The following is a 23,953-nucleotide window of genomic DNA, read 5'->3' as shown; positions in this document are numbered from 1 at the left end:
CGTACCCAATCACATTCAGGGAAAGATAAAAGTGCTTTTTAAAAAATAATAATTGATCAGTCAAGACTCAAGCTCATCTCATCTCCACCCTCTAGGACACATGTTAATTCAGAGCCGGAAGCGTTGTGTTACAGCCTCTCAATCTTGACCGCATCCCCTTTGGAGCTCCTCCTCCTCCTCTTCCGCAGTTTAGACATGACGTTCTACTAGAGGTCTGCGTCCTTTGCGTGCTTTCCCAGAATCCTCTCCGTCCCTCCCATTCTCCCGGCTCGACGCTTCTCTCTCTCTCTCCCTCTCTCTCGCCCCGCCTCCTCTTCCCGCTGACGTCACCGCGCCCGCCGTGGTGGGCGGGGCGAGGAGGAGGAGGAGGAGGAAGAAGAGGAGATGGGAGGGAAGAGAACCAAACAAGATGGCGGCGGCCGGCGCGGACGCGAAGGGGGACTGAGCGGAGGCAGCTCGGCGGCGGGGCGCTCCTTCGCCGGCCCCCCCTCAGAGGAGGCGCCCCGAAAAGGAGGGGAGAAGCCGGCCCAGCTCGAGCCTCCCTCCCCGTAGGGCCTCGCTCCCACCCCAGCCTGGTATCCTCTCACCCCCCCTCCCCACACCTATTGACATCTGTGGGGCGGCTCTCTCTTTTTGGGGGGGTGGGCCCATTTTGGGGGGGAGTTAGTCCTCCTTCCTCCCTCGCCCCCTCCCTTGTATTTCTTTTTTTTGGGAAAGGTGTCTGTTCCCCCACCCCCCAGTTCTGAAGGGGAAGGGTGTGTATGTGGGGTTTGGGGGCCCCCGCAATCGCCCCACATCCATCTTCCTCCCCCCTTAGATTGGGGTGTTTTAAAATAGGCATATTCCTCCTCCCTTTAATATCTTCCTTATCTTTCACCCCACCCTTCGATTTTGGGGTTTGCTTAGCATTCCAGCCAACCCCCCCAAAAAGGAAGGGGCTTTAAGACTCCTTTTCTCTTTCTCCCCTTTTTGAGGCTGGCATTTCCTCCCCCCCCCCATTCAACCTGATCCTCTTCCCACAACGGTGGGATTTGGCAGCCCTCAACATCTAAATCAAAGGTTTTAACACCCCCCACCCCTTTTTCTTTTCCTCTCCCCAGCCCAACTTGGGGTGTTTTAAACTTAGGCATCCCCCCTTGTTATTTTGCTAGCATAGTCTCTTCTTTGTCTGACCCCTTTCCCCAATTTAAAGAAGGGCTTCACCACCTCTCCTCCCCACACAGATTTGACTCTCCCCCCCCTTAAGAAAACCCACAACTTGATCTCTTTAGGTCCTCTCTCTGCCTCCCCCCTTGGAACCCTACCGTGTTGACCCCCCCAGATTCCCTTTTGCTCTGTTGTCTTGGGGTAGCCCCTCTTCTTTCTGGGGACTATTAGTGTTGCACCCCTCCGACCCAAAAGTCCCATTAGATTCAGTCTCTCTCCCCCCCCCACCCCCCGGCCACCTTCCAACATTATATAAATTGCAACCTAGGAAGCTTAACATTCCCCTCCCTTGCTTTCTTTGGGTGACTTTTCAAACCAATATCTGAGGTGCCTCCCCCCCAAAAAAAATTTTTCCCACCGGTTTACAAAGTTTCTGAAACTTTTGCATCAGCCCATTTAAAAGACAATTTCTCTTTATCCTGCTGTGCGTGGATTTTTTTTTTTCCCTTGTGGGGAAGGAGTGACTCCTTTTTTTTTTCCTGCCTCCCCCTCGGCCGCTTCTCCCCACCCCCCAGAGAAACCTTACCAAGACGACCCCACCGGCCGCTTCCTGAGCACTTTCTGTCATCCAAATCTGAATTCGCCCGTGGAAAGCTAACACCTGCCTTGGAAAAGGATGTCAGAGAACCAAGGCACCCACCACCACCACCCAATGAACAATAATGTGGGCGGCAGGGCCCCTGCCGGAAACAACCGTGGGGTCCGCAACCTCAACCAGAACCCCCTCATCAACGTACGTGACCGCCTGTTCCATGCCCTTTTCTTCAAGATGGCCGTCACCTATGCCCGCCTCTTCCCACCTTCCTTCCGTCGTATATTTGAATTCTTCGTACTTCTCAAGGTAAAGTGGGTTTTTTTTGGGGGGGGGAGGTTGACTGCGTTCATCATCTGAGCCCTTCTTTGTGTACCCTCTTCATGTGAGGGTGGCAACATGAGAACAGGGCCTTTTCTGCAGTGGCTCCTTGTTTGTGGAATACTCTCCCCAAGGAGGTTTGCCTGGCGCCTCCACTATATATTTTTAGGCACCATATGAAAACATTCCTCTTCAACTAGGTCTTTGGCTGATTAATATCCTACAGCCTTTTAAATGTATCTGTGGGAAGGGGTGGGGGTTGTTGTTTGGGTTCAATTATTTGGTATCTTGTATTTTGTTATGTGAACTGCACTGAAATCTTTTGAGGAAGGGTGGTATATAGATTAAATAAATGGATAAATAAAAGTCAAATACATTGTGCTGCAGGGACCTTTAACTCAGATCAGGCCTCCTCCTTGCCTGGGCGGAGCAGAGACAAGGTGTGTAGGAACTAGTCTACGCAAAGTAAAAAATACATTTCTTGCTCTGCCCACTTTTGCCCCTGGCCCCACCCAACACTGGTCCCTCCTGAAGGTTTCTCAATGTGCTTCTCTGCCTGAGAAAGGCTCCCCACCCCTTATATATCAAGGAAGCCTTTACTTTCCACCTGCTGAATCCTAAATACGTCCAGTTTCAAACATACATTTAACACAGCATTTGCACACCGTCACATGGAAATAATTTGTTGCATATTAAATTTTGAGTTGGAAACACTTTCCCTCCTCACTCCTCTCTTAAGCTTTTACAGGATTCTTCCTGGTTGGCCGGTTGCAACATTTAATCGCCACAGGCGACTAGCAGGGTTCGAAATTAGCAGGGCGCCAGGTGCATTTTGCGAGCACCTCAAAAAATTTGGGTGCTATTTTTTGTGCCCAGGTGATGCTCAAGGATTACTGTAAAGTATGTGCTTTGAAGCCTCAAAGTTAAAGATAGACAATATGTTAAGGAGTTTAATAATAAAGAGTAGAGTGTTTTGAAAACTGAAGTATGGTACCAATATTTTTATTTTAAACACCAAATTAATGTGTATTAACAATTTCTGATAAAAATGTGATATTAGCAATGTGTCTCATGTGAATTACGTATTAGTTCATGCTTATCAAAATAACAAATAAAACGTGTTGCCGACCCCCCCAAAATAGCGACTAGACATTCTGTTTTGGCGCCCACAGCCCAGGTCCCAGGAGCCATTTGGCTCCTAGCTTTTCTATCCCAGTTTTTATCACTGGCAACTAGCCTGCTGCATTGCAGGGGGTTTAACAGGATGGCCCCTGGGGTACCTTGCAACATTACTGTACAGCTCTTAAGAAATAGGAAGATGGAGTTTTTCGGTGGCTTAAGCACACACAGAGAAGTATTAGGAATGCTAATGTTGATATAGGCTGTAGCTTGGTTGTAGAGCTTGCAAAAGCTCCCCATTTGATCTCTGGCATCTTTGGATAGAGTTGAGAAAGGCTTTTGGCTGGAGATCCTGTGCCTGTCATTGCGTTGCAGTTCTGGGTTTGGATGGTCTGGCCAGGTGAAAGGAAGTTTCTTCTCTGTTAACCCCACAAAAACAGCCCCCCTAGCAGAACTTACTGAGAGCTGTCAACTTGCATGGACAGTTTTGCAAATCCAGGCTCATAGAATTGCAGAGGGGATCTTGTAGGTTATTTATTCAAGTTTCTCGCTTCAGGCAGGGAATCCTGACAGGTGCTACGTCACTTTGTGTGGGGCTGCCCTTGAAGACTACCTAAAAAACGTCAACTCATCCAAAATGCAGCTGCCTGTTTACTGGCTGGCCTCCGTTTTGGACTCTCGTGACCCTTGTTATATAACAGCTGCATTGGTTGATGGTTCATTCCTGGGTCCAGTTCAAGGTGGTGCTGATATTAGTATTTATGACTCGGGTACCAAATATCTAAGTTGACTTTGGCCGCTTCCCTTCAGACACTCTCAGGAGGGAGGGGTCTCTCACTGGAGGGGGAGTCCCTCTTGGTAGTTCCACTGCCCTCAGAGTTTTAGGGTGGTGATGACTCGGGAAAGAACATTCTCTGGAAGCTCCTCCAAACAGTCAGCCAAAGTCTACCGTCCTGTAACTCCTTTGGCTCTACTCAACCCACTTGGCCAAGACTCAAGGATGACCAGAGGTAGAGTGCAATGGCTTCTGGGAGGCCCCGGGGGTCCCTATCCCTGTTGTAAACATTTGAGGAAGTTCCCTGTTCATTCAGCCTTGCAAATCCATACACAGAAGCTAGCGGTAACTAGTCCACAAAAATTCTCAGTCAACAGCTTTTTTGGGGGGGGGTCCAAAAAACACTCTCTCATCTTTGTGTGGCCCGGGATGTGTCCATGAACTCTGCTAATGCCTCTATGGGGTGTGTAAGTGTGCGGACGTCAGGCATTGGTTGGATGCAGAGGGATGGTGGGAGGTACCAGCAGAGGAACACCCAAAGGAAGAAGGCTCAGAGCCTGAGGATTGGTGGTGGGACAGTGATTCTTGTAGAATCATAGCGTTGGAAGGGACCCTGAGGATCATCTAGTCCAACCCCCTGCAATACAGACATATACAGCTGTCCTTTATGGGGATTGAACCTGTAACCTTGGCGTTATCAGCCCTGCACTCTAACCAACTAACCTTGTTCAGAAGGGGTAATAGGGCTTAGTGAGCAGGGAGAGTCTGTGGCAGAGAGCAGTCCAGAATCAGAGGTGGAAGCTGCAGCAGGAGAGGAGGGAGGCCAAGATTATGAGTCCAGCTGGTGAAGTCACGGGTGTCTCCCCCTTTTGCTGTGACAGTCTCCCCTCCCTCCTTGTCTCCCAGAACCAGGAGAGGCATGAAAGGGTGGATTCTGATTGCTTGGAGAGGAGGGGACTTAAATGGCTGTGGGGAGGCAGGGACTTTCAGTCTTGGCAACTGATCTATGGGTGCCTATTGGGCATGAGTTCCTGTGCCCATTGCACCTGACCCTCCACCAGGTCTGTGCAGATCCTGTTCTAATAAAGAGTTAACTCCAGTGTGCAGGGTGTGATTTATTGCTGGCTAGCTCCTGTCCCAGTAGTGATGTATGGAAGTGAAAGCTGGACCATCAAGAAGGCTGATCGCCGAAGAATTGATGCTTTTGAATTATGGTGCTGGAGGAGACTCTTGAGAGTCCTGTGGACTGCAAGAAAATCAAACGCATCCATTCTTAAGGAAATCAGCCCTGAGTGCTCACTGGAGGGACAGATCGTGAAGCTGAGGCTCCAATACTTTTGCCACCTCATGAGAAGAGAAGACTCCCTGGAAAAGACCCTGATGTTGGGAAAGATGGAGGTCACAAGGAGAAGGGGACGACAGAGGACGAGATGGTTGGACAGTGTTCTCGAAGCGACCAGCATGAGGTTGACCAAACTGCAGGAGGCAGTGGAAGACAGGAGTGCCTGGCGTGCTCTGGTCCAGGGGGTCACAAAGAGTCGGACGACTAAACAACAACAAGCTCCTGTCAGTATGTCTAGAAAGTAGCTTGCCATCTATTGCCTCTATTGGCATCTGCCTCTGTTGCCCCGCCCACTTTTGCATCTGGCCCCAGCCAGCACAGTCATGTGACCCCAGGAAGGTTGACCTCTGATAATGCCACTTGCTTGTTCAGATGGAGGAGAGAGAGACGGGTGCGAGTGTGCAGAAACTAGCCTGTGGCACTACTCTAAGAAGGGAATGTGGTCCTTGATTCCTGTTTCTCCTGCTTCTAATTTTTCCGTCTCTCTCCTCCCTCTTCCAGGCCCTGTTTGTGCTCTTCATCCTGGCGTATATCCACATCGCCTTCTCCCGCTCCCCCATCAACTGCCTGGAGCACGTCCGAGACAAGTGGCCGCGCGACGGGATCCTGCGGGTGGAGATCCAGCGCAACTCCAGCCGCGCCCCCATCTTCCTCCAGTTCTGCGAGAGCGACCGCTTCCCGGGTATGGTGGTTGAGGCAGCTGGCGGGGAGGAGGAGGAGGAAGAAGAAGAGGAGGAAATGAGCGTGGAGATGTTTGAGAACAGCTCCATCAAGGTAGGGTGGAGCAGAGCAGACCATCGCTAAGTGGGTGGACTCTCTCCTTCGTTAGCAGTTTCTAAACAGAGGTTGGACGCAGCTTTCAAAACTCCCATTGTTCTTGGTGCATGGGAAATATGGCTTTGCTTTTTGCAGGCTTCAGATGAGGACTAGAACATGTGAAAAATGAACACAAGATTTTAGCTGCCGTTCATTCATTTTCAGCTTTGTATTCTTGTTATAAGAAAAGCCTGCTTAGACGCTCGGTTGCAGCGCCCATGACCTAGGTTTAAGATGCCTTTAGCTCCTAACTTTCATGTCTGAGTTTCTATCACTGGTTGGACGGCCACTTAGCTTTGATTCTTGCATTTCAGGGGGTTGGGATGTATGAGCCTAAAGGGGTCTCTTCCAACTCCAGAGTTCTGCATTCTTTTCCCATCTCCTTGCTGTGGAGATCCTCTTGGGTACGATCCGTCATCACTGGTTCTCCCTGCTGGGAATGCAAAACCTGGATGCTTTTTAGAGAGAGGACTTCTCAGTGGCTAATTGAGGCCCCAAGGAACTGTTTGTGAGCAGCCTCCGTTCAAGGCATTCCCAACAGCTGGGAAACCCTAAATGTGGACCTTCTGGGCCTCTCTATTTAGCGTTGGGGACTTTCCCCTAGGCCACGCACCCTCACCAGCCCTGCTCCACACCCTCCCTGAGCATTTTTTGCCTGGCTGAAATGTGTCCTTGCACTCTGATTGTGACTCTTGCTTCCCTAGATAGTGGATCAGGAGAGCTGAAAATAAAATTTCACATCTGGCAACCCATGCGCCCCTTTGGTTTCAGTTAGTAAATGAGTAAACGAGTCTAAAAATCCCTGGGCACAAATTTTCACAGCCCTCCACTGACTCTGGTGGTTCATCTACTAGAGGTAATGTATTTTGTGCCAACTCTGGAAGTGTGTACTTGATTCTGACAAAACTCAGCCTCCAAGATGCTCATTGCCTTTTAAAGCCGTCAGACTCCTGTCCCGTCAGATTTCACTCCCATCTAGTCCCAGAGCTAGACAGTTGCTTCTAGGAAGCCGTCGAGTAATGAATGATCTATCAGCACAGCTTTGAAAGGTTCAGCCCTATATTCTTGATTCCGAATTGGGTCCAGTTGTATCCCTACTTGGACGAAAACATGCTCTTGGGAACCGTCATGCAAAATATGGTTCAATATTATAAAGAGGTTCCAAATAACATTGCGAACAAACAGCTTTCCAAAAAATATATAGGGTTTGTCTCTGCCTTTAGTCTTACTCACAGTAGACTCGTTGAAATTAAAAGGCGTGACATTACAGCCTATTACTTTTAGTGGGTGTACCCTTGAGTAGAACTTTGTTGGATGCAGCCCATATAGTAAATGTATGCAAGTTTTTGGCAGGTGTCTGAAACAGTACAGTGAAGGCGCCTGCCTCATATCAAGAGGCAGGGAGTTCCAGAGGGCAGCTGCTGCCACATTGAAAGGTCTGTTTCTCACTAGTGCAGAAAAACATGTGGTCCTGCTGGGCTGGGTTTTTGTTTCATTTCTTCCAAGCCCTACAGAGTCGGCAATAATTAACGGGTCCTCTTCCCCACCCACCAAACAGTAATTTCCTTTCCTCCCTTGCGATCGAACCAGCATGTAGTACATTAAAGGTTTGTTAAACCAAATTAATGCCTTGTGTGAACAAATTGCCAAGAGTCCCCGGGTGGCAACGCGGCTGATTTAACTCACTCAATTTACTCCTTAATTTCATTTAATTTTCTCCAATATGGTTCCTCTTTTATATATATATATATATATATATTTCCATTTGCGTTGAGTGCAACCCAGAATGGCGATTAAATAAACCAGCTGAAAGCTACCATTTGCTGTCTGCCACCGCAGTTGTGCTTCGTATTAGACCTCATCTTGCCTTTCAGGGCTGGGGGACTATTTCATTTCTCTGTTTAGAGATTATTTTGCCTTGGGGGAGGATGGCATGAGGCTGCGAGGGCTTGTGTGTGTGTGTCTAGCTTCTCCGTATGGCTGTTTAAAGGTTGCTGCATGTTATAAAAGTAATTTTGGATCCTTAACAATGATGCACTATTTCTCTGTGGCACAACAAATGTTCTTCCTGAGAGGAGCTGTCAAACGCAGCGTAAACGACTAGATTCTTTATCGCCCCCTGAGAGAAATGCCTTGTTGCACAAAAGAACAGAGGCAGATCCCGCAGATGCAGGAAATGGTCAGATGTGACTGTGCATCTGCATTCTCATTCCGGGTTAGGCAGGGTGGGGTCCTCAAGATGTTACTCCCATTTATTTAGGCTCTTAGCCATGTTCATTATGCTGCAGACACACCAGGCTGCCATGATCTTTGACACCTGATATATGTGGTTGGTTGGCATCTGTCTGTCTTGGGAGACAGTGGAAGAGGGTGCCTTAGCGGGTGAAGTCAACCTGTTGGAGAGTTGCAGCTCCTGCTGTGGCTGCAAAGACTGAACGGGAGAGACGCACTTCGTTGCATCCGGGGGAGATGAAGGCGTGGGGGGGGGACTCACCCTCTTCTTCTGACTGTAAATGGTTTTAATGGTTTTGGATATTGCTTCTTTTAAATTGCTGTCATGTGCCCTGCAACCTTACAGCGGACAAATAAGAATAGAAGCCAACGAGTTAGATCGGTGGTTCCCAAAAATACTGGGTCACTGCCCCCTTGCTTCCATCCCCAGTGCCTCCTACCCTACCCTATAAAAAGGTAAAGGGACCCCTGACCACTAGGTCCAGTTGTGACCGACTCTGGGGTTGCGGTGCTCATCTCGCTTTATTGGCCAAGGGAGCTGGCATACAGCTTCCGGGTCATGTGGCCAGCAGGACTAAGCCACTTCTGGCGAACCAGAGCAGCGCACAGAAATGCCGTTTACCTTCCCGCCGGAGCAGTACCTATTTATCTACTTGCACTTTGACGTGCTTTCGAACTGCTAGGTGGGCAGGAGCAGGGACTGAGCAACGGGAGCTCACACCGTCACGGGGATTCGAACCGCCGACCTTCTGATCGGCAAGCCCTAGGCTCTGTGGTTTATCCCATAGCACCACTCGCATCCCTTACCCTACCCTATAAAAAGCCCTAAAATTCAAAACAGTAACAGTTAATTGCACGTTTCCCCCAAAAAATCCTGTTTAAGCCATTTGCTAGGACTGGGCGATACTTGGTTTCAACATTGTGATATATCACCAGCTAAACATTGTGATCTACTGATATATCACAGTGTCTGAAATGAGGATGGAGCTTTGTAGAGGCATTGGCTGGCTTCACGTTGTAATTGTTGCATAGCACCCCCCCACACACACACATTATGATTCATGATATATTGCCAGGTCAAAAACTATGCAACCAACATCATGATTGGGACTTCAGACCAGTTTTGGACAATACAGTATATCAATATATTGCCCAGTCCTATTATGTAGCTGAATTAATTCAACACAATGGATGAACTTGATCCAGTGATGACAGCTTTTCAGAGTCTGGTGGTCATTTACACCTCCCGCTGCCCCCCCCCCCGCTGCCCTCTTGCCCCTTAGCATCCCCCCAGGCAATGCCCACTTTGGAAACCGCTGAGTTAGAAGGACCAGTGGATCTGATGTTTCTGCGTTTCCCTGAACTCTTCTCCTCTGTTTCCGCTGATCCCAGTTTGAGCTGGATATCGAGCCCAAGGTCTTCCTCAAGCCCTCCCGCCTGGGCGGCGCCAAGGTGGCAGCCCCCAACGAGAGCCAAGAGTTCTCCTTCAGCGGCGAGCCGGCGTCTAAAGGTATGCAGCCCCTCAGCGAGACGGTGTCCCAGTTTGAGATGCTAGCCAAAGCAGGTAAAGAGACGACATTGCAGACCCTTTAAATAACCCTCCTTCCCACTCCTCACCTTTGCCACACCCTTCCCTTTGCACCTGCCACTTTCCTTTTCTTTCGCTGTTTGCCTCCTCTCCTTGTGTGTGGGAGAGGTTCCTTTTTGATGGGAGTGGGGCCACAGCAGAGAAGGCCCCGCTGCCTGCGCACTCTCTGGGCATGCAGCCTTTGAAACTGACCCGCTCTCAATGACCTTAATGCCATGGAGAGGGGCGGGCAGCGATATTAAGAGGTCGAAAAGATGCACTCTTTATAAAAGAATGGAGGCATTGGGGGGTGGGGACTATTTTGAAAAGCACTACAAACAAGTTAAATTGCAGGCAGGAAAGGAGCAGGAGAAGGAAAATGATAATGTAATTGTACTAGAGGTATTTTTGCAACAGGCAAGAGTTTGATATATATACAAAAACACGGGAGGTGGAAGTGGGAAGTCTATCAGGAAATGAATGTAAGCATTTGTAAAAAAATGGAAATTCAGTAAAAATTGTATGGGGGGGGCGGGACAGTGTCCTGAATCTCTCAGCGTTCAGGTTCATTGGACGTCCACAACTCCTAATGTTATGAGAGAGCGAGGAAAACCTTTCTCTTTTTCCATGCCCTGCATTAATTTTACAGGCTTCTAGCATGTTGCCTCTTATTTCCTTGACTAAGGACACCCAAACACTGCAAGCTTTCCTCATAGCAGAGTCATTTTCCCTGTCCTTTTCGCCTGTCCCTTTCCCCAGCTCCTTGGAGCACCCAGCGAGGCTTCTTTTAATCGACGGGCGTGCTGTGGTGAACTAGGCTGAGGCAGTACCCCTGGGGGCACCTCTGGGTTTCCATCCTCTTGGCCTTTTCAAAAATACCATTTTCTTCCAGTCTGGCCCCAGGAAGAGTACATCGTGGAATACTCCTTTGAATACGGGTTCCTTCGCTTGTCACACAGCACCCGCCAGCGCCTCAGCATCCCTGTCATGGTTGTGACGCTGGGTAAGAAGGTTTGCTTTTCCGTTCAGCTGAGGGTGGAGGTTTGTTCATTTGCTGAGCCTGGTTGGGGCGGGGGCGGAGGGAGGTTGAGCAGCAGGGTACAAATGTTGTTGTTATTATCTTTATCTATCTATCATCTAGATGATTTGTTAACGGAAAAAATAGCGGCAAACATAATGAAAGAAAGAATCAACAATTTACCGTATTTTTTGCTCTATAAGACTCACTTTTCCCCTCCTAAAAAGTAAGGGGAAATGTGTGTGTGTGTGTTATGGAGTGAATGCAGGCTGAGCAGCTATCCCAGGAGCCAGAACAGCAAGAGGGATTGCTGCTTTCGCTGCGCAGCGATCCCTCTTGCCGTTCTGGCTTCTGAGATTCAGAATATTTTTTTTCTTGTTTTCCTCCTCCAAAAACTAGGCGCGTCTTGTGGTCTGGTACGTCTTGTAGAGCGAAAAATACGGTAAATCATTAAGTATCACAGCCTGGAGGTACAAAAGTACAAAGGTGCAGCAAAGGGGATGTGTTGCCACGCTGAAAGATTGATTCCCGTGTTGCAGACAGGAAACTGCCTTGCCTGAAACTCCACCTAGTGAGCTTAAAGGGGTGGTGGCAAGGTTTGAACCCGGGATTGCTCCTTGTTGCTTTTAGGCCTGCTTCGGCCATGACTTGGTCCCAGCTTTTTCTTTTCCCTGTGCCATGGTGCCTCCCTCCCAAATCACAAAACGCCCACTCCTTCCCCTCCAGAAGTTGGAATGTTTCTGAGCGTCCCGTGAAATGCACAAACACCCCTCGAGTTGCTTCTTCCTGCTGCTATCAGCACCGCCGGTTTTCTTTCCGCCTATTTACACAAACCCTCTTCTCCATCTTCTCCCCAGACCCCACTCGAGACCAGTGCTTTGGAGACCGGTTCAGCCGCCTGCTCCTGGACGAGTTCCTTGGCTACGACGACATCCTCATGTCCAGCGTGAAAGCCTTGGCTGAAAACGAAGAGAACAAAGGTTTATATTATATAACTGGTCTCTGTTCTCGCTCAGTTGCAGATCTGGGCTGGGCTGTTGCAATCTCTTGGGGGGGCAGAAGGCGGCAAGTCCAACACTAGATGGTGCCAGAGCCAACTAATTGGACTAAGTCCACTTTGGGAGATCTTTGTTGCTGAAACGTCCTTGTTTTTTCCTCCCCTTCCCTTGTGTCCTTGCTCAGGATTCCTCCGCAATGTGGTATCTGGGGAACACTACCGATTCATCAGCATGTGGATGGCGCGGACCTCGTACCTGGCAGCATTCGTCATCATGGTCATATTCGTGAGTATTCTGTGTCAGCTCGTGGGCTGCTTTTCAGCCCCAGTAGATCCCAGGAGAGTTCTTGTCTTGAACAATTATTATCATTATCATTATCATTATCATTATATTTTTCTATTAAATTTGTATCCCAACATTCACCCTTAGATCTCGGGGCAGTCCACAACATAAAATTGCAATTATTATTATTATTATTATTATTATTATTATTATTATTATTATTATTTATACCCCACCCATCTGGCTGGGCTTCCCCAGCCACTCTGGGCGGCTTCCATAGAAACCAAAAAACACTAAAATATCACACATTAAAAACTTCCTTAAGATGTCTTCTGAATGTCAGGTAGTTGTTTATCGCTTTGACATCTGATGGGAGGGCGTTCCATGGGGCGGGCGCCACTACCGAGAAGGCCCTCTGCCTGGTTCCCTGTAACTTGGCTTCTCTCAGTAAGGGAACCGCCAGAAGGCCCTCGGTGCTGGACCTCAGTGTCCGGGCTGAACGATGGGGGTGGAGACGCTCCTTCAGGTATACTGGACCGAGGCCGTTTAGGGCTTTAAAGGTCAGCACCAACACTTTGAATTGTGGTTGGAAACGTACTGGGAGCCAATGTAGGTCTTTCAAGACTGGTGTTACATAATAAAAATAATAAAATAAAAATAATAAAAATAAAAATAAGAGCAACAACAAATCAATAACCCCCCCTCCCACAACAAATTTAAAAGGATATTGGAAGTGAATACCCTTTTAACAGCCTCGGGCCTGTAGACCTGAAGGAGTATCTCCACCCCCCATTGTCCAGCCCGGACACAGAGGTCCAGCTCCGAGGGTCGTCTGGCAATTCCCTCACTGCGAGAAGTGAGGTTACGGGGAACCAGTCAGAGGGCCTTCTCGGTGGTGGCGCCCGCCCTGTGGAATGCCCTCCCATCAGATGCCAAAGAAATAATGGAAATAAACAAGTATCTGACTTTCAGAAGACATCTGAAAGCAGCCCTGTTCAGGGAAGTTTGAAATATTGTATATACAACAACAAATTAATCGATCTGAGTTGTGCGATTTCAAAAATTTTAGGCAGTGTGGACTAAATTCGCTTCTGGGGTCCCTCTGGAATTGGAGGCCCTGAAGCTTAACGTTCATTAGTTTCCTAGTTGAGCCACCCCTGGAACACAGAGTCGGGAGGGGACCCCAAGGGTCATCTAGTCCAACCCCCTGCAAGGCAGGAATCTCAGCTCAAGCATCCATGTCAGGTGTCCATCCATCCTCTGCTTAGAAACCTCCAAGGAAGAAGATGATTAAATAAGCACTGACTATTAAATAGCACTGGAGATAAGATTATTAAAAGCTAATTATTTGGGAGCTCATGTGTACAGTGCCTTCGGTATTTAATTCAGGCGAAAGGGCAGGTGTCTGCAACTATTAGAATTTTGGTTGGTTGGGGGTGTTTTTTTGGGGGGGGTGACACTGCCCTACATTCATAGGGAGCTGGGGCTCTAACACTTGCCCACCCCTTCTCTTTTCCAGACTCTGTCTGTCTCCATGCTTCTGCGATACTCGCACCACCAGATCTTCGTTTTTATCGGTAAGTATTTCATCCGGTCTTTCTGGCTTTCCGAGAGCCCAAGTGGTCCATTTGCTGGAGGACAAAGACAGCAGTTTTCTTCTTTCCCCAACCCCCTGGGTAGAGGGTTCAAACAAGACTTGCCACTTCGGATCAGTCAGCATCTGAAGGTCCGCAGTTTGAAGGGAACCCGAGGGTCCTCATTCTTGCAATGCAGGAATCTCAGCTAAAGCATCCATGACAGCCCAACCTCTGCTTAAAAACCTCGACAACCTCCTGAGGGAGACCTTGTATATAACAGTTAGAGAATGTGAGGCCCTTGTTGAAGCGGCTGCTCTGGCTGACCACTTTACCGCCAATCCAGGTTCAGGGTTCTTGTATTAATTTTAAAAGCCCTGAACAACTTAGGCCCAGGGTTGCTCAGGGGCCTCCTGAGCCCTTATATTCCAGCTTGATAACTGATACCACCTGCAGGAGCGTCGCTGGTCCTTCCTCGAGTCGGTGAGGCTGGTTTGACAACAACAAGAAACGGAGCCATTGTTGTAATTGGCCCAGTCCTGTGGAACTCCCTCCCACTAGAGCATGGTTGTCAAAGGGTGTCAGAAGAGAGGATGGCAAGTGTGGCAGAAAGATTCAAGGGCAATCAAATAAATTTTGAACAGCTTTTATGTAACTGCATTGCTTTACACTTTCTGGATTGTATTAGGAAGTAGTTGTGTTCTATATTATAAAACAAGCACTGCTAGGTTTTTTTGTTTTGTTTTCCAGTGTATTTCTTATTGATAAAGAAATGGGTGTGGTGCGAGCAAATTTTTATTCTGAAAGTGTGACTCAGAGAAAAAAGTTTGAGAACTGCTACACTAGAGATTTAGCAGGTGCCTCCTGTGCCAATTTTTAAACACCTGCTGGAAACTTTTCTATTCCGCCCAGCCTATACAGGCGATGAAGAATGGTTAATTGGTGTCTAACTTTTTAATTTGAATTGGGACGTGGGTGGCGCTGTGGGTTAAACCACAGAGCCTAGGACTTGCCGATCAGAAGGTTGGCGGTTCAAATCCCCGCGACGGGGTGAGCTCCCGTTGCTCGGTCCCTGCTCCTGCCAACCTAGCAGTTTGAAAGCACGTCAAGTGCAAGTAGATAAATAGGTACTGCTCTGGCAGGAAGGTAAACGGCATTTCCATGCGCTGCTCTGGTTCACCAGAAGCAGCTTAGTCATGCTGGCCACATGACCCGGAAACTGTACGCCGGCTTCCTTGGCCAATAAAGCGAGATGAGCGCCGGAACCCCAGAGTCAGCCATGACTGGACCTAATGTTCAGGGGTCCCTTTACCTTTACCTTAACTTTTTAATGGTTTCATTGCTGAAACTGCTTTGATACTTTTTTTAAAAGAGAGAGAGAGAGATGCAGTGGTATGATAATTTAACTTAATTTATTTACAAAGTTAAAAATAATATTTTGAAGCCAAGTTGTAGTTAGCACTAACCACAGTTTGTCGACCAAGATGTGCTAAACAAAATTTGGCAAAATTTGCAGCCCCTCTCTTGCCTCTGCTTTTCGCATTCCTTCTAACTGGAGATCAACCCTGGGGTCATCTGTGTTGAGGGGTTCCTCTTCCCCCACCCTGGGCTGGGGGAGCTGCCTCCTCTCCTCTTGAATGTTTATTCCTCCTCCCTCTCACAGTGGACCTTCTGCAAATGCTGGAGATGAACATGACCATTGCCTTCCCGGCAGCCCCGCTGCTGACCGTCATCTTGGCTCTCGTGGGTAAGGAGACCGCCTCGCAGGAATGTCAGGAACTGCCTTTGATATACCAGGCCCATTCATTCTGTCTCTTACCTCTTGCGCACCACCTTTTCCTCCCAAGGAGCTCAAGGTGATGGGCACGATTCTTTCCCCAGCAGCCCTGTGAGGGAAGCTAGGCTGGAAAAGGCTACTGGCCCCTGGTCACCCAGTCAGCTTCAGTAGCTGAGTGGGGATCTGAACCAGGTCATAGCGCAACCTTAGGTCCTGAGCACCAGTTCCTGGGAATCACAAGGGGGGAGAGTTGCTGCTGTTGCGCTCAGGTCCTTGGGGCAGGTGGGTGTGTGGGACTCTCTGGGGCAACTGTGCCCCTGAAGGACCAGGTATGCAGCCTGGGGGTCATTTTTGACTCACAGCTGTCTGTGGAGGCGCAGGTGAATTCTGCGTCCAGGGCGACTGTCTGCCAGCTCTATCTGAGACCCCCTCTGCCTGCACACTGTCTCACTAGGGTGATCCATGCTCTGGTTATCTCCCACTTTGACTACTGCAATGTTCTCTCTGTGGGGCTACCTTTGAAGGTGACTCAGAAACTACAACTAATCCAGAATGTGGCTGCCGGGACCATATATCACAGGTCCCAAAGACCTGCATTGGCTCCCAGTATGTTTCCGAGCACAATTCAAAGTGTTGCTGCTGACCTTGAAAGGCGTAAACGGCCTCGGCCCTGTAGACCCAAAGGAGCATCTTCCCATCATTCAGCCCAGACGCTGAGGTCCAGCTCCAAGGGCCTTCTGGCAGTTCCCTCATTCCCTCCTTGTGAGAAGTAAGGCTACAGGGAACCAGGCTGAGGGCCTTCTCGGTGGGGACGCCCACCCTGTGGAGCACCCTCCCATCAGATGCCATGGAGATAAAGAACTGTACAACTTTCCAAAGACATCTGAAGGCAACCCTGTATGGGGAAGGTTTTCATGGTTGTTGTTTTACTGTGTTTTGAGTATTTTGTTGGGAGCCACTCAGAGTGGATGGGGCAACCCAGGCAGCATATAAATAATAAGGATAATAATTCTCATCTGGGGCATCTGGTTGGCCACTGTGAGGAGTGGTTGCTGGACTAGGAGGGCCCATGGCCTCATCCAGCAGGCTCGTCTTACATCTCTCTTGGGACGCCAAGCTCCCTGATGACTTGCTGGCCTTCTCTCTCCCCTCCTCTCCACCATCCTGCGGCAGGCATGGAGGCGATCATGTCCGAGTTCTTCAACGACACCACCACAGCCTTCTACATCATCCTCATTGTGTGGCTGGCAGACCAGTACGACGCCATCTGCTGCCACACCAACACCAGCAAGAGGCATTGGCTGAGGTAAGGGCACACAGAGCTTCTAATTCCTGGTGTTTATGGGCCTCCTTTTCTCCCGGCCCGCTTGAGGTGGCCTGTGACGTCCTCCTTCCATCCCTGCTTTATTCATGCAATGGCTCTGTGAGATAGGTTGTGGTTCCTGCATTGCGATGGGGTTGACCCTGGGGTCCGTTGCAGCTCTGCAATTCTTTGATTCTATGAGAGGCAAGGGACGGGCCCCAGGGTCACACGCAGTGAGCTTCATTGCCAAGTGTGGGACTTGAAGCATGGTCTCCCGGTCAGCGTTCAAAATTAGCCAGGAACCAGGAACATTTTGCACCTGCCTGTTGTCCACTTGCGACCACGTGAAGGTGCCCGGGTGCCAGGGTGGCGCCTGATGTCTCCACTATCTGGAGGTGCCTGCCTGGGGATCCCTGGATCCGTCTGTTTTCACACACTAGCAACACATCCTGTGGAATTCTACCCGTTTTATTTTAACTGCAAAATCAGAATGAATTTCAGGAACCAAAAAGTCTTACTGAAAAATATGATTTTCCAGCTTTCCGGCACCAAAATGGCAACTAGGCATTCTGTTTCGGCAACTGTAGCCCTGGTTTAAGGAGCCATTTGGAGCCCAGCTTTTATTTCTGAGTTTCTAACGCCACTCACAGCTCAGTAACGGCTGCACCACATCGGCTCTCCTCTGTGCCAGATCTGACCACTGAACTCAGCCCTGTCTGTTTCCAATGGTCCTTATTTGGTTCACTTCCCACCCTTCTTCCACAATGTGTCCATTCTCATCTTTCAGTTGTGTTGCAGGGGAGAGAATGGATTTGAGAGAGAGAGAGCGAGAGAGAATTTATTTATTTCACTGTATTTACACCGTTCGATTGTACGAAAAGAACTAGCAACAATAACTTAAAACTTTCAGAAAGTTAAAATAGCAATAGACTAGAAACACACATCAACTTTCTCGTTTCTTGGCACCCGTCTGTCTCGAGAGACAACGGAGTGTGCCTCTGGGGGTGAAGCCAAACTCCTGTGTTTGCAGCACCGATGTGACCTCCCTGGGGCGCAGGCCTGAGCCATGTGTCTGGAGATCCTGGGCTGCCCAGATGGCAAGACCTGCCTTTCAGCCTTGCTGGTGTCCGAAGGAAAGCAGAGCAAGACCTTTGGCACCAGCTTGGCTGCAGGAGTTGCCAGAAGGAGGCATGCAAGGCACCCTCCAACTGCTTTAGGGACTCTGGATTTGTGTAGGGTTTATTCCTGAGCCTTTTCTTCTCCCAAATATATTCCTCAAGGCAGTGGAGGTTTAGGATCAGATTCCTTCTCCCAGATGGGCTCCCTTCCCTCCACTGCAGGTTCAGAAGGCCCTTTTTAAACAGGCATGCTTTTAGCAAGCTCCGGAAAGAGCACAGCGAAGGCACCTGGCATCAGTAGACAGGGAGTTCCACAGGTGCTGCCATGATAAAAGGCCGAGTTCTTATAAATGTGGAAACGGTCTTTATGTGGAGTCTGTAACAGGGCTAGTTCAGTTGATCCAAGAGGTCAGTACCCATCATTCTGCACTAACTGCAGCCTCAGATCAAGTGTGATTGAAGCCCTACGGAGCGTGTGCTGCCACAGTCCAGTATTGATATATGTGCTTTAACCCCCTTTCCCCCATGTCTCTGTTCCTCTCCAGGTTTTTCTACTTGTACCATTTTGCCTTTTATGCCTACCATTACCGCTTCAATGGGCAATACAGCAGCTTGGCATTGGTCACATCCTGGCTTTTCATACAGGTACGTTGGCAGTTTCACCATGTTTGTCTGGAGTGCAGGAAAATCCACAGGCTTAACCATTCAGGATGTAGAACTAGCCATAGCAAGGAAGCAGGATGGTGTAGAACTCAGCAGGACTTTGTGGAACAGTAGGGGGAGCTGGGTGCTTTTAGCCTGGAACCAGCGGCTATTGGCCACTTGCAACCAAGTGAAGATGCCCAGGTGCCAGGATGGCTCCGGACATCTCCACCATCTGGAGGTATTTGCCTGGAGATCTTTGGATATTGACTGTTTTCACACACTGCGGAATTCTGTCCGTTCTGTTTTATCTGCATGATCAGATAAAACAAATTTCAGGAGCCAAAAAGTCGTGTTGAAAAATACAAGTTTCGAGCCGTCTGGCCCCAAAATGGCAACTAGGCGTTCCCTTTTCGGCAACCGTAACCTTAGTTTAAGGAGCCATTTGGAGCCTAGACAGAGAGGTGAAATGAGGGCTGTTCCATAAAAATGTTTAATAATAATAATAATAGTATTAATGTGCTGTCCATCTGACTGGGTTTCGCCAGCCACTTTGGGTGGCTCTCAACAAAATATTAAAAACACAATGCAACATCAACCATGATGAACAGGGCTACCTTCAGATGTAGTTCGGTTAGTTCCTTTTACTGTGTTGTGAAAACATCAATAAAAAAGTTCAAAAAGAAGGCACAGAATTCAGCATTCTTCAGTACTGGGCCTGGGTTATTTCGGTGGGTAAGCTTTCTTTTAAAAACACCCAGTTTCACTCAAGGGGCTGGGAGGGGGAAGCAGGCAGCGGAATGGGCCAGGATTCAGAAGGCTTGGCCAGTGCGGATATCAGCCGTCTTTGCCCCCAGCTCACCCCCTCTGCCCCTTGCCTTTCCCACAGCATTCCATGATCTACTTTTTCCACCACTACGAGCTGCCGGCCATCCTGCAGCAAATTCGGATCCAGGAGATGTTGCTCCAGAACCAGCAGGGAGGGGCCCAGACCACCCTGCAGGACAACCTCAACAACAACAACACCGTTGCTCCCGCTGACCCGGCCGGACCGCGGCCCCACCTGGACGGAGGCCCCGCTGGGGACGGCCCCCTGGCACCCGAGGATGCCCACACAGCAGCCGTCGTAGCCGCCACGGTGGCCTCTCTGGGCGACAGCTTCAACTGGGTGGCGGAGACAGCCGTCATCGCGGAGGCCTCCTTCATGTCCAACCTGAGCGGCTCCCTCCTGGACCCCAGTGTCGCGCCAGAAGCCGCCGGGCCCAGTGGGGACCTTCAGGACGTGGCGTCTGCCTCGAGCGTCATGACCCGCCTCCTGGTCAGCAGCGACCTCGCAGAGGCTCCTGTAGGGTCCATTGCCATCGAGGTCACGTCCACCGCTGGGGTTCCCTCACCAGGCGGATCGGCCTCTGCTGCTGCTGCTGCCGCCACCCGCCTCAGTCCAGCCCATGAGGACATCCCACAGCCTCCAGAGAGCTCAGCTGGGCGCAGCAAACCTCCGGACACAGACTGCCTCGCAGGCTGCTGTCCACTCGGCTCTGCTGCAAGCGGGGCCCCAGGCGAGGCCTCCGAGGAGGGACTCGCGCAGGCGGACTCCTCGGCGCCGGCGCCTTTGGACAGTGCGGCTGATGCGGGCCCAGATTCCCACTGCCTCTCCTGAGCTTCCTGGCGGACGGGATGCTTCTCAGTTCGACCGTCCATTCTCCCTGGGCTCACCTGCAATTCCTCCGTTGAGGTGCAGAGCTTGAAAGGCCAGAGGGAGAGGGAGAGAACCTGCCCCCCCTTTCTTTCTCTCTCTCTCCCACCCTGTCTTCCGCCAAACCCAGGAAAGGAAGGAAAAAATGTGAATAAAAAAACGAGGGGCTCACACCCATAGCCAGTTCGCCCCCCGCATCTGAAGAGAGTCCTCTGGTTCCTTCCTGTTGGGCGTACGGAGCCACAGCCCCCCCGCCAGTCTCTCTGCCCCCCTCCAAGCTTTTTTCAAATCATGGGACTCCTCGCCCCTCCGCCTTTGGTGTCTGCCGGAGACGTGGACTTAATTTTGCCCTGGAATTACTGCTGTTTTTCTGCGTGTGCTTCTCTGCTTTTGTCAGGAGGGGGCGCTGGGGAGGCGAACGAAACGGGTATCATGGCGAACTCTGCGTCCGGGGAGGGGAGGAAACGGGTGGCTGCTGGAGAAGGACTTGAGACTCTTGTGTGGAAGGGGGCCCTGAGACGAACCCCCTTTAAATCTGGGGTTCCTGGCAGCCACCGCTCTCGGAGATCTGTCACCCCACAAGCGCTGGAGTCATAGAAACGTCTGCCTGGCTTTTTCCTTTCCTTTTCTTTTTTTCTTTTTAGCATGGGGGACAGACTGCATTTTACTCTGAAAGAAGCCGCGTTGATAGATGCATATACGCAGCCTCTTTCAGAGTAAAACAGCAATAAATCTTTCTTGTTAGAAGGGCGCTTTTAAAAATTAACGTGAAGGGGAAGATCTGGAGGTGGATTCTATCTCTCTCTTGACAAGGAAGCCCTTTTTGGCCACTGGGGAAGGGGGTCCTCAGAAAGCCCCCCCCCCAAAGGTTTGGCTGACTTTGCAGTGGCTTGCCTGGTCGCTGGACTGTGTGTCGTCGGCCCCCCACCTCCCTGTTTTTAACCTCTACATAGGAAAGCCCAGCAGTTATTTTGTTCCCAGAGCTCCAAGGTTCTAGCAAGTTGCATCTTAACGGTGCATCCTTAGCGACTGCGAGAGGGAGCAGCTCCTGATTTTCAGTCTGACATGGGCTTGATGAGAGAGGACCGGGTCGCTCGCAACACCCTTTCTTAAATGAGGGGGGTTTGGGGGGGCTTTAAAAATTGGGTGGTGTGTTTTTTTTAAGCTGTCATTTGGTGAGAACCCTCACAGCTCCCTCTCTCTCTTATGCCCTTGCACAGATATTGACAGGTGAACTCAGTTCTTGTTTTATGCAGTGTGGTCATTTAGGATTATTCTCCACTCCCCCACCCTAAAAAGTTTCCCAGCCCAGTGCCTTATCTCATAAGCAGGATGTGTTTTGAAGAGTGTGCAGGTCAAAAAATGCCACCTAAGTTCCTGGAAACATAAGGAAGAGAGTGGGGTGGGGGGCAGGGGGCACCCCTCCCCAAAAAGGACCCGCTTCCCAGGAGAATTTGCCCATCCCTTTCTGGAGCAGAGCTGTACCCCTTAAATTGTGGGGTGCATGTGTGTGTGCGCTAGCTGGGAATAGGAAGCATCGTAGAACGCAGCTGTCTCCAAACTTTTGAGTGCCTTTGTACTCAGGTGATCTAGCAATAGCAAGGTGAATTCCGAGGCTGGAAGGTTCAGGGGGTAGCACAGCTGGACCTAAGGAAACCCTGCCCCTATGACCTCACTGTCCTGCCACATGGTCCTTGGGAGCAGGCAGGAGCCAAGGACCCTGGGAATCTTAATTCTTATTTTTTTAGTTCTGCCATGAGGTGCAAAGTGCAGTAGGCAGGTACCCCCTTAAGCAAGCAGCAGCCTTTTTTGAGACTGTAGCCCAGGAGCGCCTGTGAGATGCTCTGATTTTGCAGTCAAAATCACCTTTGGCTGCTGTGCTCTACCCTAAAGCCAGGGAAGGGAGAATCCCTTAGATGGGTGACGTGTAAGTAGTTTGGGGTGGAGGGTGGGTTGGCCGACAACAAGCATAGTGGTGGTATTCCCCCCCCGACCCCCATTCATGTGCAATATGTTGGTGGGATCATTCACTGCCCGCCCACCTCTGCTTGGCAACGGAGTGGTTGTAGATAACCGGACATTAGGGTTTTTACGTTGTAGTCGTCAGGCAGAAAGGATTGAGGGGTTGAGAAAAAGAGAAGAATCACACCAAACTATACCAGGAATGAAGAGTAGAGTTCATTCTATTTAATGTACAAAAAAGTATGTATATATTATATATATTATATATATAATAAATACTATATCTAACAGCATTGCTTCCGTGCTCCTTTTTTCCCTTTACCTTGGGGTGGAACGATTTGGGGCCGGGGCAGAGAGGGAGAACTTCACCCGCCCCCCAAGCTGTGCAAAATCCAGTCATGTCTGCAAGGCGGCTTCTGTTCCAGAGAAACACTCCGTTCATGGAGGGCTGAAAAACCACAATCGTCCCAAAATCAAACCAGTTGTCTTCTGCTCAGCACTACAAAAATCCCAGATTTTTTTTGCACCCCGCAAAATCCCAGAAGTAAACAAATGTGATGCTCGTCACATCAGCCACCCCCAGCAGCCATGTTCAAAACTCCCATTGTTCTAGGCGTGTTTTGCGACGGAATTTCATTAGCGCGAGCAGTTTCTGAGAGCAGCGCAGTCCTGAGCCTAAGATTTCAGATTAAAACTGCAGTGGAAAGGAAAGGAGGGCCTTTTTCTGCCTCCCCACTTCCAGCCACTCTCTGAAGACTGGAGGAGACCCTCTTAAGAATATTAGGGGGTGGGCAGGGGAAGGTCTAGACTAGCATGTGAAAAAAATGAACATAAGATTTTAGCTGCAGTTCATTAATTTTCGGCTTTATATTCTTGTTCTTTAAAAAGTGCCTAGACATTCCGTTGCACCCATAACCTAGGTTTAAGGTGCCATTTAGCTCCTAGCTTTCATATCTCAGTTTCTTACACAGCCCAGCAGCTCCCGTCCGCAGTCCCAGCCCGACCTCTTAGGGTTATCTCCAGCGAAGGCTTTCTCAGAGCAGAACGGACCTAGATTAGTCACACGCATTGATTTCCGTAAGTTCGCTTTGAGCAAGTCTAACACTGGCCTTATTTCTTTGAAATGCTGTGTGGTTTATTTTCTGCACTCCAATGACCAGACCTCAAGGAGTGGTCCAAACTGATCTTGCCATCCTCAGCCCCACCTTTGAAGAGTTTCACCTGGTGGTTATCAGCCTAAATTGAGCATGACCTGCCACACTGCAGCCTGAAATCTGTGGCAACTTCTTGAGGTTATTTTGCCCCAACGTATAATCTGTGCAGAAACACCACCCTCTTATATTCTGGATGTCAAGAATTCTAAGCAGTTTTTGCGAGTTTCCGGAACACAGCTAGACAGAAGCAAACAAATGACAGAAGTTAGCGCATTTGTCCGTCTAGCTCAGAGGTTTTGAGACAGAGCCACTACAGGAGATGCTGTTGGGCATCAAACCTGCAATCTTCTGCATGCAAAGGAGAGGCTCTCCCACCTTCAAAATAGAAGTTTCTAGTCCTCATTATTCTGAGTAGTAAAGTTACCTTGCAGTTGGTCCAGCTAGTTTACAGCTCTACACTTACTGGCAGGGAACACGGCCAGCTCTACGTGGAAATTAAGGATTTGAACCCGGGACCGT

At 49.6% G+C, this 23,953-nt stretch overlaps 1 protein-coding gene across 3 annotated transcripts; it reads left to right on the top strand.

The window, feature by feature from the left end:
* The first annotated feature begins 319 nt into the window (after nt 1-319).
* Nucleotides 320-22,570, top strand: TMEM259 (transmembrane protein 259). 3 transcript variants are annotated; one of them, XM_081895524.1, is made up of 12 exons: nt 320-575; nt 1,724-2,047; nt 5,797-6,069; nt 9,736-9,907; nt 10,803-10,913; nt 11,786-11,908; nt 12,111-12,211; nt 13,728-13,785; nt 15,446-15,529; nt 16,733-16,865; nt 18,526-18,625; nt 19,512-22,570. In XM_081895524.1, exons 2-12 carry the CDS (start codon nt 1,823-1,825, stop codon nt 20,280-20,282), a joined length of 2,151 nt encoding a protein of 716 aa, XP_081751650.1. In that variant the 5' UTR covers nt 320-575; nt 1,724-1,822; the 3' UTR covers nt 20,283-22,570. The 3 variants fall into 3 exon arrangements, with proteins under 3 accessions (XP_081751650.1, XP_081751649.1, XP_081751651.1); XM_081895523.1 differs by lacking the exon at nt 320-575 and having other exon boundaries at nt 1,555-2,047; XM_081895525.1 differs by lacking the exon at nt 320-575 and having other exon boundaries at nt 1,556-2,047; nt 9,736-9,853.
* Nucleotides 22,571-23,953: the final 1,383 nt, after the last annotated feature.

The sequence above is a fragment of the Podarcis melisellensis genome (assembly GCF_964234715.1).
Source record: "Podarcis melisellensis genome assembly, chromosome: 18".
In the NCBI taxonomy this organism is placed as follows: Eukaryota; Metazoa; Chordata; class Lepidosauria; order Squamata; family Lacertidae; genus Podarcis; species Podarcis melisellensis.
The sequence above is the reverse complement of the archived record's forward strand: the minus strand, read 5'-3'. Positions and strand labels throughout refer to the sequence as shown.